The sequence below is a fragment of the Platalea leucorodia genome (assembly GCF_965183815.1).
Source record: "Platalea leucorodia genome assembly, chromosome: 5".
Taxonomy (NCBI): Eukaryota; Metazoa; Chordata; class Aves; order Pelecaniformes; family Threskiornithidae; genus Platalea; species Platalea leucorodia.
In genome coordinates, this window is record NC_138827.1 from 16,243,697 (window position 1) to 16,255,821 (window position 12,125).

The 12,125-nt window shown below is 62.7% G+C and overlaps 2 protein-coding genes across 2 annotated transcripts in view; one reads left to right on the forward strand and one right to left on the reverse strand.

Moving 5' to 3' along the window:
* The window catches only part of SLC5A10 (solute carrier family 5 member 10), a gene marked incomplete at both ends in the record, with an annotated part of 41,448 nt that extends 38,747 nt beyond the window's left edge, over window positions 1-2,701 (forward strand). Inside the window, 4 exons of the mRNA XM_082312205.1 lie at window positions 1,232-1,400; window positions 1,870-2,085; window positions 2,265-2,346; window positions 2,535-2,701. Of these exons, the coding sequence (XP_082168331.1) occupies window positions 1,232-1,400; window positions 1,870-2,085; window positions 2,265-2,346; window positions 2,535-2,701 (634 nt within the window). The remainder of the gene's footprint in view (window positions 1-1,231; window positions 1,401-1,869; window positions 2,086-2,264; window positions 2,347-2,534) is intronic.
* An 807-nt stretch (window positions 2,702-3,508) lies between these two features.
* Window positions 3,509-9,829, reverse strand: GRAP (GRB2 related adaptor protein). The gene is made up of 5 exons (XM_082314744.1): window positions 9,621-9,829; window positions 8,296-8,393; window positions 6,981-7,103; window positions 5,262-5,430; window positions 3,509-3,905 (listed from the first exon to the last, which is right to left on the reverse strand). The coding sequence occupies exons 1-5, from the start codon at window positions 9,696-9,698 to the stop codon at window positions 3,720-3,722; spliced, it is 654 nt and encodes a 217-aa protein (XP_082170870.1). The 5' UTR covers window positions 9,699-9,829; the 3' UTR covers window positions 3,509-3,719.
* Between the last annotated feature and the right edge of the window lie 2,296 nt (window positions 9,830-12,125).

Below are 12,125 nucleotides of genomic sequence, written 5' to 3' on the forward strand. Positions count from 1 at the left end.
CCCCCAGACCTGCCAGGGTGGGGATGCCCCATCTGGCTCAGCACAGGGAGGGAAGGGATTTGTTTGTGGGATCAAAAAGAGCTCCTGGTTCCTGGACCTGGGGGTTTGAGCTCCAGGCGTGGCCATGCTGCCTGGCTGGAAATCCCCGCTGGTGTTTGATGCACGCTCTGTGCCGAGGCGACGGCGAGAACACCCGATCCTCCCCAAATGCCCCCCAGCTCCCCGCAGCAGGCTGTGCCGGGGCTCTGCACTCCATCCTTGCCTGGAGATTGACCTTGGGCCACGTGCGGAGCGGGGCACAGCTGCCCAGCACCCCCAGCTCACCCCCGTGCTCAGAGGCTCCTCCATTTTTCCCATGATCTTTTAGCATCCTCTGTGGCTTAAAGACGTACTGAATGTGGGGTTTTTCTCCTACCCCTTGGGTCAGGGCATGTGTTTTGTGTTCGGGCTGCTTCCTCTTTCCAGCACACCAGGCAGGGGGGACTCCGTCTACAGATGCTTTCATTGCTTTTTTTTCTTTTGTTTTTTCCTACTTCTGCTTTTCGAGATGAGCAGATGGAGACATAGGTAATTTTGTGAAGCTGTAAACAAGCTGGGCTGAGTTATAAATACCGCGGCTTTTGGGACATGTCCTGCCCAGCCTGCCTGCTCAGATTGGGCCCAAAAAACTGGGGTCTGGCCAATGCCTCTTGCTTCAGAGGAAGGTGATGCCATTGGGTGCAGCTGGCATTTGGGCGAGGATAGGGACGGGGTGGTGTTGGGGACAAAAGCACCTGTCTGTCGCAGCCTGGCTGGGGGGAGCTGAGCACGGGGCAGCTCAGCCCACATCCCCAGCTCTCAGCTGGGTGCTGAGAGCATCACCCAAATCCAGCCAGAGCACCCAGCCTCTGTGGCTGGGGGCTTTTCATAGAAAAGTGCCCATTTCCCAGCATTTGCCCATGGCAGGGTCCAATTTAGCAGCCCCTGGGGCTGGGCAGGGGCCGGGGGAGCGCTCGCCTGCCCCAGATGGAGCCAGCACTGGCATAGTATCCTCCGCAGCCCCAGGGATGTCACCTGGTGACGAGCATCCTCCCACTGACCCTCAGGCATCCCCCGGCCAGCCGTTCTGTGCTGGCACTGGGACCCAACCCCTCACCCCAAGGACCCCCCACTGCCACGGCGATGCCATGGGTGCGAGGAGGTGTGGGTGGGATGGGAACATCACCCCACACTGCATCACTGCTGCTCGCAGGGTGGTCACAGTGGTGCTGGTGGCCCTCAGTGTGGTCTGGATCCCCGTCCTGCAGAGCTCCAGCAGTGGCCAGCTCTACGTCTACATCCAGGCTGTCACCAGCTACCTGGCTCCTCCCGTCACCGCCGTCTTCATCCTGGCTGTCTTCTGGCCCCGAGCTAATGAGCAGGTACACGCCCGGAATCGCCCTGGGGACGGCTCGGGGACACAGGTGGTGCCAACACCTCCCTGCCCACCCTGCTCCCAGGGACCCAGCAGGGCTCAGGTGGTTGGGGGAAGAAAGGGAGGAGGCGATGCTGGAGGGTCTGGGGAGAGGAACCGAGCTCGGCTGGTGTTTCCCCAGGGAGCTGGTGGGTGGCTGGTGTGAAGAGGAGGAGGAGGAGGAAGAGGCAGGTGCTGCCATACTTGGCCACCAAGCGTGCCACGGCTGATGGGGCTGGCAGGGGACATCCCCTGTGAAGGGGGTGCAGGTTTGGGCCAGGGCTTGGCTAGCCAGGGTGCAGGGTGCTGTCCTAACACACAGGGGCTGCTTGACCCTCTCCCAGGGCTGGCTGGAGAGAGTGGCTCTCCGGGGATGTTTGTTTCCCCACGGGGCAGCTGTCCCCCTCCAGCCACCCCCATGGACCTTTGCTTTGCAGGGAGCTTTCTGGGGCCTGATGGCGGGGCTGGCGCTGGGGCTGGCCAGGATGGGGCTGGAGCTGGCGCACCCCACGCCCCACTGCGGGGTCCCTGACCGGCGGCCCTGGCTGCTCGCCAACATCCACTACCTGCACTTCGCCGTGCTGCTGTGTGCCGCCACGGGTGCCGTCGTGGTGGGGGGCAGCCTGCTGACCCCTGCGCCGCCTCCGGCCCGGGTGAGCAGGGCACCCAGGACCCCTCACTCTGGCTCCCATGGCTGCATCCACCCACCGGACCTCCTTTGGCTGGCGACATTGGTGTCACCCAGGTGCACCTGGAGCTCGGCTGGGGCGGTCCCCATGGTGGGGGTCTGGCCCAGGGGTGTTTTCTCATTAAATCTCGCCCTGGTTTCCAGCTAAAGAATCTCACCTGGTGGACTCTCTCGCGGGAGCCCCCCCAGCCCTCCGTGGACGGCACATCCCAGGGACCCCCTGATGGTGAGTGTGTCCTTAGGGGCGTCTGGCAGGGGAGGCATCTTCAGTGCCCCCTGCTCCCTGCCTGTAACGGGCAGTAGAATGGCATGGATGCCCCATGCCTCAGTTTCCCCAGGGGCCGTGCCACCCGCCAGGAGGTAGCCGGTCCCCATGTCCCTCTGTCCCCCACACTCACTGTCTTTCTGTGCCAGGTTCCTGCTCAGCTGCCCCAGGCAGCCAGCAGCCATCAAAGGCTGAGGGACCCCTGGCCGCTGCCCTCAAGCATGCCACGGAGCCCCCCTTCTGGGCCCAAGTCTGCGGCATCAATGCTGTTGTCCTGATGTGCGTCAATATTTTCTGCTATGCCTATTTTGCCTAGCGGCCTGCCAGCCCCCAGGGTGGGGGGAAAGATGCTGGGAGGGGGGGAGAAATGGGGATTTGGGTGATACAGTTTTTATTTGTCACATTTGGGACATGGGATGTTTAAATCCACTGGTGCAATGAGCTGGGTGTTCTCAGCACTGTGGACCCTGAGTGCATCCCACGGGGCTGTGAGGTGTGCGGAGCATTTGTGGGGGACAATGAGTCCCTGGGAGGGGCCTGGGGAGAGGTATCAGGGTGGGCGAGTGGGGGCTGCAGGGGAAGCAAAACCACAGCGAAGCGGCAGGCATGCGAACGTGGCCATGGGACCACTGTGGTGGTGGTGGAAAAGGAGCAGCCACACTCAAGGGTGTCACCCAAACACATTTTACTAGCTCTAAATAAAAAATAATATTAAAAAAAAGCCACAATCTGCAGCTGTGAACAGCACCCGCAGGACTGAATACGCCCGGACCAGCCTTCCCTGGTGCCCCGAGCCCCAGCACCCCTCTGTGGAGTTACTGAGCCCGGCCGCATCCTGGCCGCCTGCAGCTCTCCTTGGGGCTGGGGCTTCACTTACAGGGTCTGGAGAGGAGCGAAGGTTTGGGGCACACGTGCTCTTCTCCATTGCTGCCACCCCGCTGGGTCATGGCTTTGGAAAAGTTTTTATGGCCCTGGTTCAGTGCTCTGTGCTCCCTCCCTGGGAGCACCGCTGCCAGCCTGCAGTGAGAGGTGATGCCCAGGCTGGGGCTGGTGGAGGTCTCCTGGGTTGGGGGAGTAGGGAGAGCCGTGGCTGATGTTTCAGGGTGCTGGAGCCACGCAGCCCCTGGATGGGGATCACCGCCAGCCTGGCCTCTACCTCCAGCACAGCCCACGTGGCACTGGGACCTCATGCGTCAGCAGCCTGGCGTGGGGACGGGCACCATCTGTGGGGATGAAGGGACGTGCAGTCCACGTGCAGGCACAAAGCAGCTCCAGTGAGTGGGGGGCAGCAGGGGCCACGGTCCTCCCTGCTCGCCCGCAGCGCTGGCGGCAGGTCACTTGCGGAGGGGGTGGACGTAGTTGCGGGGAAAGAGGCCGACGCGCCCATAGATCTTCCCCTGCCACCAGTTGGGGTCGGGGCAGTCCAGGACCTCGATGATATCCCCGCGGAGGAAGGGCAGCTGGGAGCCGTCGTGGGCTGAGAAGTCGAACTGGGCTTGCACGAATTTGGGTCTCCTCACCTGGAGGAAAGTCAAGGGCAGGGGTTGGTGGGGGGAGAGGTGCCCCTGTCTGCCAGCCCCTCTGCACCGGGTTGCACTGCCTGAGTCCGCAGCATGATGGGGATGACGTGCCACTGCGTGGTGAGGACCAGCCAGGGAGGCCAAAGCATAGAGGGTGCAGGGATACCTGGGGCGCCTGCTTCGAGGACAAGAGAAGAGAGCTAGGGAAATCCTGCCATGGGAAGAGCCAGAGTGCTCGAGACAGCCTTGGGTGCATGGCAGAGCCTGGGGAGCAGGGGAGAGCCTGGGGTGCAGGGGAGCACCCTGGGGTGCAGCCAGAGCCTGGGGTGCAGGGGAGCACCCCAGGGCACAGGGGTCCCTGTTCCTGCTGCCTGGGAGAGCTGAGATGGGTGCCCAGGGGACCCCTACCCCTTGGAGGCAGCTGGCACCCTCTCTTTCCCAGGTCCTTCCCAGGTCTCTCCAGGTGCCAGAGCAGCCCCCAGCCCAGCTTGCAGGGCCCAGTTTCGCTGCCTCCACAACTGCTGCCCCAGGGCTCGGCTTTGCTGGAGCTCATCCAGAGCTGGCTGCGCCCTGTCCCAAGCTGGTCAGGCTCTGCCACCCACCCGGAGCATCACCCCTGGCCTGAGGGACAGTGGTGTAGGCCTGGGGCGAGCTGCCCTGCCCTGGCCTGCCTTGCCAAGCTGCGCCGGTGGCTTTTTTCCACCCTGCCGGCTTCTCCACAGTGCAGCCTGTCTCGGGCTGTTCCAGCCTCTCCTGCTCCACACTTCCTCGAGCCAAGCTTGAGCGTGGGGCCAAGTGTCAGCCAGGCACCCGGGATGTCCCTGTCCCCCTCTGCGGGGATGCTGCAGCCAGGGGAGCTGAGCCTCAAGGGGGCTCATGCAGGGGCTGGGGACCAGATCCCCAGGATGCTTCTCCTGAGGGCGGTGGGGGAGCCTGTGCCCAGGGGTGTCTGGACCCCATCTCTGCTCTGCACCCAGCCATTTGCTTTCTTCCAATTTGTTCCTCTCTGCTGTTTCTTAGCCATCGCCAGTGTCTCATGGCCAGCAGGGAGGAGCAGGAAAAGTTCAGGCAGGAGGAAATCCCCATGCCCCAGGAGCTGCAGCCCCGTGACACCTCCCTGCAAGCACAGTCCAGGGTAAAGCAAGACCAGGACAGTGCTGCTGACCCACGGGCCCATGCTGTGCCTTGGTTTCCCCATGGACCATAGTGGGGCAGTGGCAGCCCTGGTAGCAGAGGAGTGATGGGGGATCCAAAAGGGGATCAGACATGGGCTCCCAACCCGGCCCCGCTGCCAGCCATGCTGTCCCCCCATGTCACAGCCCTGTGCGTCCCCGTGGCCCCATCCCCTGATGGTACCTCCTGAGTCTGGTCCTCATCCCGGAGGAAGATCTGCTGCTTTTTGGCGATGGTAGTTGTCCTGTAGAAATCCACCAGTTCGTTGAGGGAATTGAACTTTTCCTCCCAGAGAAAATATTTGCCATTCCTCTCCCTGAGCACCTTGAAGTGCTGGACGTGCTGCCCGTAGCTGCAGATGGAGGATGGACGTTACCCCAGCTCTGGAATGCTGGCTGCACCCAGACCCCCTTCTGGCATTGCGGGCAAAGCCCAGGGGCTGCTCATTGGGCTGGTCCTCTGGAGGGGCTGTGTGGGGTGCGGCTGTGCCCACGAGTCGCACTACACCCATCCTGCCACGGCCAGGGGCGACAGTGGCACTGGGGTCACTCCCGGCCCCACTGGTGAGGTGGTAGGTAAGGGTCCCCAGCACGCCAGTGACATGGACCTGCAGCTGAGACCTGCCACAGCTCATCCCACACGCAGCTGAAGCTCAGTGCCTGACCCCAGCACAGTGGGATGCCCGTGGGCTCGGGGCTGGCAGTGTGCCGGCCACGTGTAGGGCAGGTGGCTTTGTCCAGGGAGCAAACAGGGGCCACACCTGAGGCCAGAGGATCAAAACAGTCACACAGGGCAGGTAAGAGCGCAGGGTGGCCATGGGCACTGGTGCTGCCTGGGCTTTCCTAAAAGCTCCGGGAGGGCTGACTGGGAAGGGTCTGGAGGGGCTTGTGGTCCCTGCACCTTGCCAGAGCCCTTCAGCTGCATCCCCTCTCCTTCCTCGTCTTCCCGCTTCGCCGCCAAAAGAAAGTGTGGCGAGAGCTGCAGGTCTCAGCTCAGCACGTACTGGGAGGAGACTGCAAAGGCTGGGCTCAGGCTCCCAAATCCCCTGTGACCCCGGGGACCCCCAAGCTGCAGGAGGATGGGGCAGGCCAGGATTTCCCTCGCCAGCCCTGCATGCTGGCACCCCCTCGATGCGTACCTGAGGGTGGCAGTTTGGGGTGCCTGCACTGTGAGGCTGGCATGGGGCCGCTGTGAGGACCCACTGCTGCCAGGCCCCTGGGCAGGGGCAGGGACCCGGCCATGCTGATGACGCATGGCAGAACGTGGCTCCCTTTCATTATGGGCAAGAACCTCCTTAAATGCTTAATTAGAGATTAGCAGCGTGAGAAAGTGCCTGGCTGGCCTGGGGCTTGCTCCTGCTACGCTGGCCCTGGGCGGGGAGGGGGCAGTGATGGGGTGAGAGGCCTGGGGGCAGGCTCTGCCCGTTGACACGCTGCTTTCGTATAGCCCTGGCTGCCGATGCCAAAATCATCGGCCCCGCGGCACTGGGATGCTGCGGCCCTTCGTCCCTGGAGATGCTCTGGGCAACTTGTTCCTCCAGGTCACATCCCCTTATTTATTGAGGGACCCCGCGTGAGGCAGCGATGCAGCCCAGCGATGCAGCCCAGCGGTGCAGGCAGGGAGCAGGAAGCAGCTGGGATGGAGGCGGAGCGCCAGGCTGCAGAGGGAAGGAAGGAGAGGAAGGCCGTGTGCGAGCCTGTGCCTGGACGTGTCGGGACATGGCTCTGCAGCCCCCAGCCCCTTCGAGGCAGCCGGGGTAGCACAGGGTGCCCACCCCTTCCCCAGCACCGCAGCGAGGAGCACACACGAGGGTGGCCTGATGCCCTCGGTCCCCAAAGCCGAGTCTGTGGGGGACCCCTGCCCATCCCACCGCGTGTCCATCTGCATCCCGTGGCCACTTACTTGACGGAGATGGAGAACTCCCCTGGGGCACTCTCGCTGTCGCGGATCAGGAAGGCTCCCAGGTGCTTGCGCTTGAGGAGCTGCTCCTCTGCCAGGTGCCGGGAGATCCTGCCCGCGTACCACCTGTGAGGGACACCAGGCTCAGCTGCACAGGCACCCCTCGACACCCGGGGACGCTCCAGTGCCGAATCCCCATCCTGCAGGATGGAGGCACGGAGAGCCTGGGGCAGTGGTTTCTCCCTTCCATTCCACTCCCCCGCCCGATTTATCACAGCGCTTTCATGGAGGCTGCTGCAGGTGCTGACGTGTCTCCGTGCGCTGCCTCGTCCATGCAGGGTTTGCGCAGCATTGCCAACAGCCGCTACCACATCCTGTCACCCAGCTTGCCACAACACGCACCTCGTCCCCTGCTTTTCTGCCTGTCCCCCCCACTCCCCGCCGTGTCCCATATCCCCCCATGGGAACAGCCCTGCCAGGTGCTACAGGGGCAGAGCAGAAAACCCTCCGTGCCAGGATGAAACCCTTCCTGCCTGCATTGCCAGCAGCTGCCGAAACAAGGTGGAGGAGCAGAGTCCCCATCTCTCAACCCTGCCAAGGCTGTGTCCATGTATTTGGGAGCCCCCAGGCCATGGAGATCCTCTGCTACCTGTTAAAATTGCCCCGTGAATGATCAGCCACGGACTTTAGCACAGAGCATCTCCCAGCCCCAGCCCTCCAGGTGCTGCTCAGAAGAGGCTGCATCTCGCCCGTCCTGCCTTGTTAACCGATGCCGGAGAGGCAAAGGGATCTGCCCTGGGCTGCCCCAAGCCCACGCACTCCTGCTCCCCAGCCACAGCCCCGAGCACGTTTTGCTATGGCATTTAAATGTGATTTACCAGGGGATAATGATACGTAAAACACAGGTTAAAACAGGGATGGATTATGCTGGGCTTTAATAACACAGTAATAGGATTGTGTCTAATGCAGTTGTAATCCCATAACGCTTTGTTGTTCCCCAGTTATTATTTATTTAGCGGGCAGTCCGGTGCAAGGGTTGAATTTCTGTGTGTTGGGGGTACATGGGCATGCTGCTGCCTCCCGTCCCCTCTGGATGTGGTAGCAATGGCAGACTACCTGGCAGGCAGACCCCCATCGCTGCCCCATCGCTCTGTGACTCAGTTTCCCCATGTGTGGGACTACCCTGGCTCGTGGCAGACCTTTGGGCATTGGGATGCACCGTTGGGATCGCTGCCTGGATGGTGGGAGAGGATGGAACTGGTGGGTGCTACCAGAGCAGGGCTTCGAGCCTCCCTTCCCCGCACGGTGGGATACTTACGGATGCGGCTTGACCTTGATGTAGTTTTTGGGGACGAAGCCCTCACAGCCGTACAGCTCAGCCTTGTACCAGTTCTGGTCATCTTCCATGTTGAGGATCTAAGGCAGGAGAGGAGCAGGGAGGCGTCAGCCCAGCCGCTGTTCCCCTAGGAGAGGGGCCGAGTGGGACCCCCACCGCTGCTCCAGACCCCATGCCCCCCACCGAAAGCTGGGGAAAAGGGGGCTCTGACAAAGGCAACATGGTTTGAGGGTGTTTGGGGGCACCTGAACAGAGCTGGCTGCTCCCCCCAGCCCTCAGCTCACGGTCGGTCTGGCTCACCATGGCTGCTGGCAGCTGGGGGGGTGCCTAGCATTGCCCCAAACCCTCGGCAAGGGAAGAGGGTAAAATCTGTCGCTGGAGGAGCCGGGGTGGCAGCCAGGCCCCCGCATCCCCCCAGGACAGTGGCAGCTGGGTGCTCTGTGGGAGGAAGCGCCCCGGTGTGAGCAGGGGTGCTGACACCCGCTTCCGCATGACACCATTTTCCAGCCTCCCACGCAGGGGCCCAGCACAGCTGTGCAAACAGGATCCGAAACCCTGGGGCACGGCGCCGGGGCCGCAGGGAAAACACACCGGGGAGGCAGGGATGGGCATGGCGGGTTTGGGGCCCTGGGTTACAGTCAGGCCATGCCCTCAACCTCCCCGGGGCTGGCTGCACCCGTCGGGGGCTGCTGGGTGCCAGGGGCCCGGGAGGAGCAGCTGGCATCTCAGCACCAGCCCCGCAGAGAAGGGTGAGTGGCCAGGCAGCGTGGCAGGGTGCGGGTGCCCTCAGCCTCACTGCAGGGCTGCAGTCCCCTGGGGATGTTTTGAGCCCCCCTGAAGCTTTTTGGGATGCCCAGGTGGCATCCAAGAGTCTGTCCCGATGCCAGCGCCTGGGTGGGTATTTGGGCACATGCTCCCTTCTGCCAGGTCCCTGTGGCCCCCAACGTCTCCATGGGGCAGGGAAAATGTGTTCCAGCCCCAGGGGGCTGCCGCAGAGCGCAGCTGGTGGCACCAATGGCCGGGGAGGCCAAGTGCCACATCCCAGCTGGGTCCTCTCTGGAGATGTGGGCTGATGGCACGGACAAAGGGTACCCACCACTGCTTGGGATGCTGCCCCACACCCCGAAAACCTCAAAGATGGCTCCTTATACCCCACAGAAAGCCCCAAAGAGGCAACAAAGCCAGGCGCAATGAAAGTGCCAGTGTTGCCCCATGCCTTGTGCCCACTCTGTCCCCCAAAGCAGCAGCATCCAACCCCCCAGTGGCTGGTAATCCCCCATGGCTGGTGACCCCCCTGCCTCTTGTACCTTCAGGGTGTCCCCTTTCTGAAAGGGCAGCTCGTCCTTCTCCGTAGCCTGGAAGCTGTACAGAGCCACCGACTCCATGGCGCTGGCTGTCACCGTGCGGTGGTGGTGAGGGGTCCCGGGGGCTCGCCGTGCCACAGGCGCGGGGCTGCCTGGGGCTCACCGCCCCGCAGTGTGGGGCTGTGGGGGTACGGGGCGAGCGTGCAGCGCGGAGGTGCTGGCGGGCAGGAAGCCGTGCTGATGTCAGCGCGCTACCGGGGCGAAACAGTGAGCACCACGCGGGACGCTGCTGGCAGGCACAGCTGGGTGGGGGGGAGCTGTGGTGGCCCACCCAGATGCCAGGGACCCCATCTGCAAAAGGACTCGGGTGCGTCGGCTGGCGGCATGATTCGGCATCACCTCTGTGATGGGCCGTGAGCAGCGGCGTCGGGCGGCCGTGGGGTTTTGGAAGGAAACTGCATGGTGATGGGCTTGACACAGAGGTTGAGGATGTGGGCAAAGCATGCCTGGAGAGCACTGCCAGCAGGTCAGGAGTGCTGATGAGGGAGTCTCTGATGTCTCGTAAGGGCTGAGCTGCCAGCATGGCCTTTGAAAGGTGCCTTGGTAGGAATAGTTGTTTTGACAAAAAAAAAAAATTGCAGTGGGTGGAATGAGCAGAGGCGCAGGGAGGTGGGTGGATGGACACCATTGGTTTCTTTGGAAATCAGGCTGAAAACCACATGCCATGTTCCAGCTCCAAACAGCGAGGTTTCAGCATAGTTGTTACCCGCTTTTTGGGTTGTGGCCCTTTGAGGGGGTGATTTTTTCCAGCTTTCTTTTGCAGCTAGGGAAAAAAAAAAAACCCTTTTAGTCTAAAACAACTTCCTGCAGCTCTCGTGGGCGTCAGGCACTGAGTACGCAGCACTCGCACAGAGGGCATCGTTCCCAGCGGGAAGGTCCCCAATGCTGTGCAGCCTTCCCATTTTGTGTGTGGGCTGGGGCATAAAGCGCACAGAAAATCTGCCGGACGCTGGTTTTGCTTTGCTGCGAGGAATTAAACTGGGGACAGCTGCGGCTCAATCCCTGCCCATGGACTTGGGCATTTTCCATCGAGGAGCAGGACGCCACTGCCATCTGCCCAGGGAGGGACAAGCCCTGGTGCTCACAGGGCCTCTGTGGGGATACTGGCTCAGCGATTTGCCCCCTCCAAACCTTAACCCCGCTTCCCAAGTGCATCCAAACAGTAAATGCCATGTAACACCCCACCGAGGCCATTTTCAGGGTCTCAGTGCCCATGAGAAGCCGAGAGGGATGCGCAGGGTGGCCCTGGGTGTCCCAGCACCCAGCGAGGCCCCGGTCCCCAACAGTTATCCCCAGCATGGCCCCGGGAGCTGCTGGTCCCAGGGGAAGTGGAGATGCTGGGAAGGCCGGGGAGGGCAGGGGGGGCCGTGGGAAGAGGCACAGTATGTGCATGCCTGTCACGAGGAGGATGGGACTCAGTGAATCTCCGCGGCCCGGCGAGAGCCAGGGGCTGGGACTGAAGCGGGAAGACGGCTATCTTGGGGCGAGCTTCCTCTGCTGCTCGGCAGCCTCGGCAAGAAGCAGAGCTGGACGCTCCCTGGAGAAACCAGCCCCAGCAGAGTCACTGCTCTAACCCTGCTGCCAGCCAAGTGCCTGATCCTGTCCCTGCACCCACCAGCACAAATTGGATGATGCTAAGCCCATGTGCAGAGGGCCTGCTTGCAAAGGGCATACAATAAGGCAGTGGTGGGGGGTGAGTCGGCTGTGGAGGTGTCTGAGCGCTGGGAAGGGGTCCGTGTGGGAGAAATCTGCAGCCCAGGGAGAAGGTTAGCACAGGGTGATGACCCACAGTGCCTCGGATGGACACCATGAGCAGTTTTGGGGCCCGGCTTCCTTGGGCTCGCAGCAGGGAGGCTTGAGGGGCACCTCGGGGTGCCACGCTGCCCTGTGTGCCCGGGAGCAGGGCACAGGACAGTGGGGTCACGGAGGGATCCCCAGGCCTTGGTGCAGTGGCCAGACTCAGGACCGGAGCAGGATTGGGTCCTGCCAGCAGATGGCAGCAGTATCCAGGGGGACACTGGGGACAGTGCCACATGCCCCTCCACTCATGCTCTAACGAAGCCGGCAGCCCCTTTGGCATCCCTGTCCAGCCACATCCCGCTCCTCATCCCCTCTTCCCTTGCCTGGCTCCTTCCTGCTGCCCCGGCCGTGGTCCCTGCCCAGGGGCCGGGTCCCTCCTGCTCACTCGAGGCTTGCTCGTGGCCCGCTCGTGGCTCGCTGTCCCTGTCTGCTGGCTGAGTGTATATGGTCACTGCAGGGGTGACAGCAGCACCCACACCCGTGGAACGAGCTGGGCTGGATGCCGGAGCAGTCTGCAGCCCCACTTCTGGCTTGGGAGCCAAACGCTCCTGCCTTCAGCCGGCTTCTGGGTGCCCCATCCCAACTCACTGCCACAGAGGGGTACGGGGTCCCCCAATCCCAGGAGGGGAGCAGGGCCCAGCATGGTGG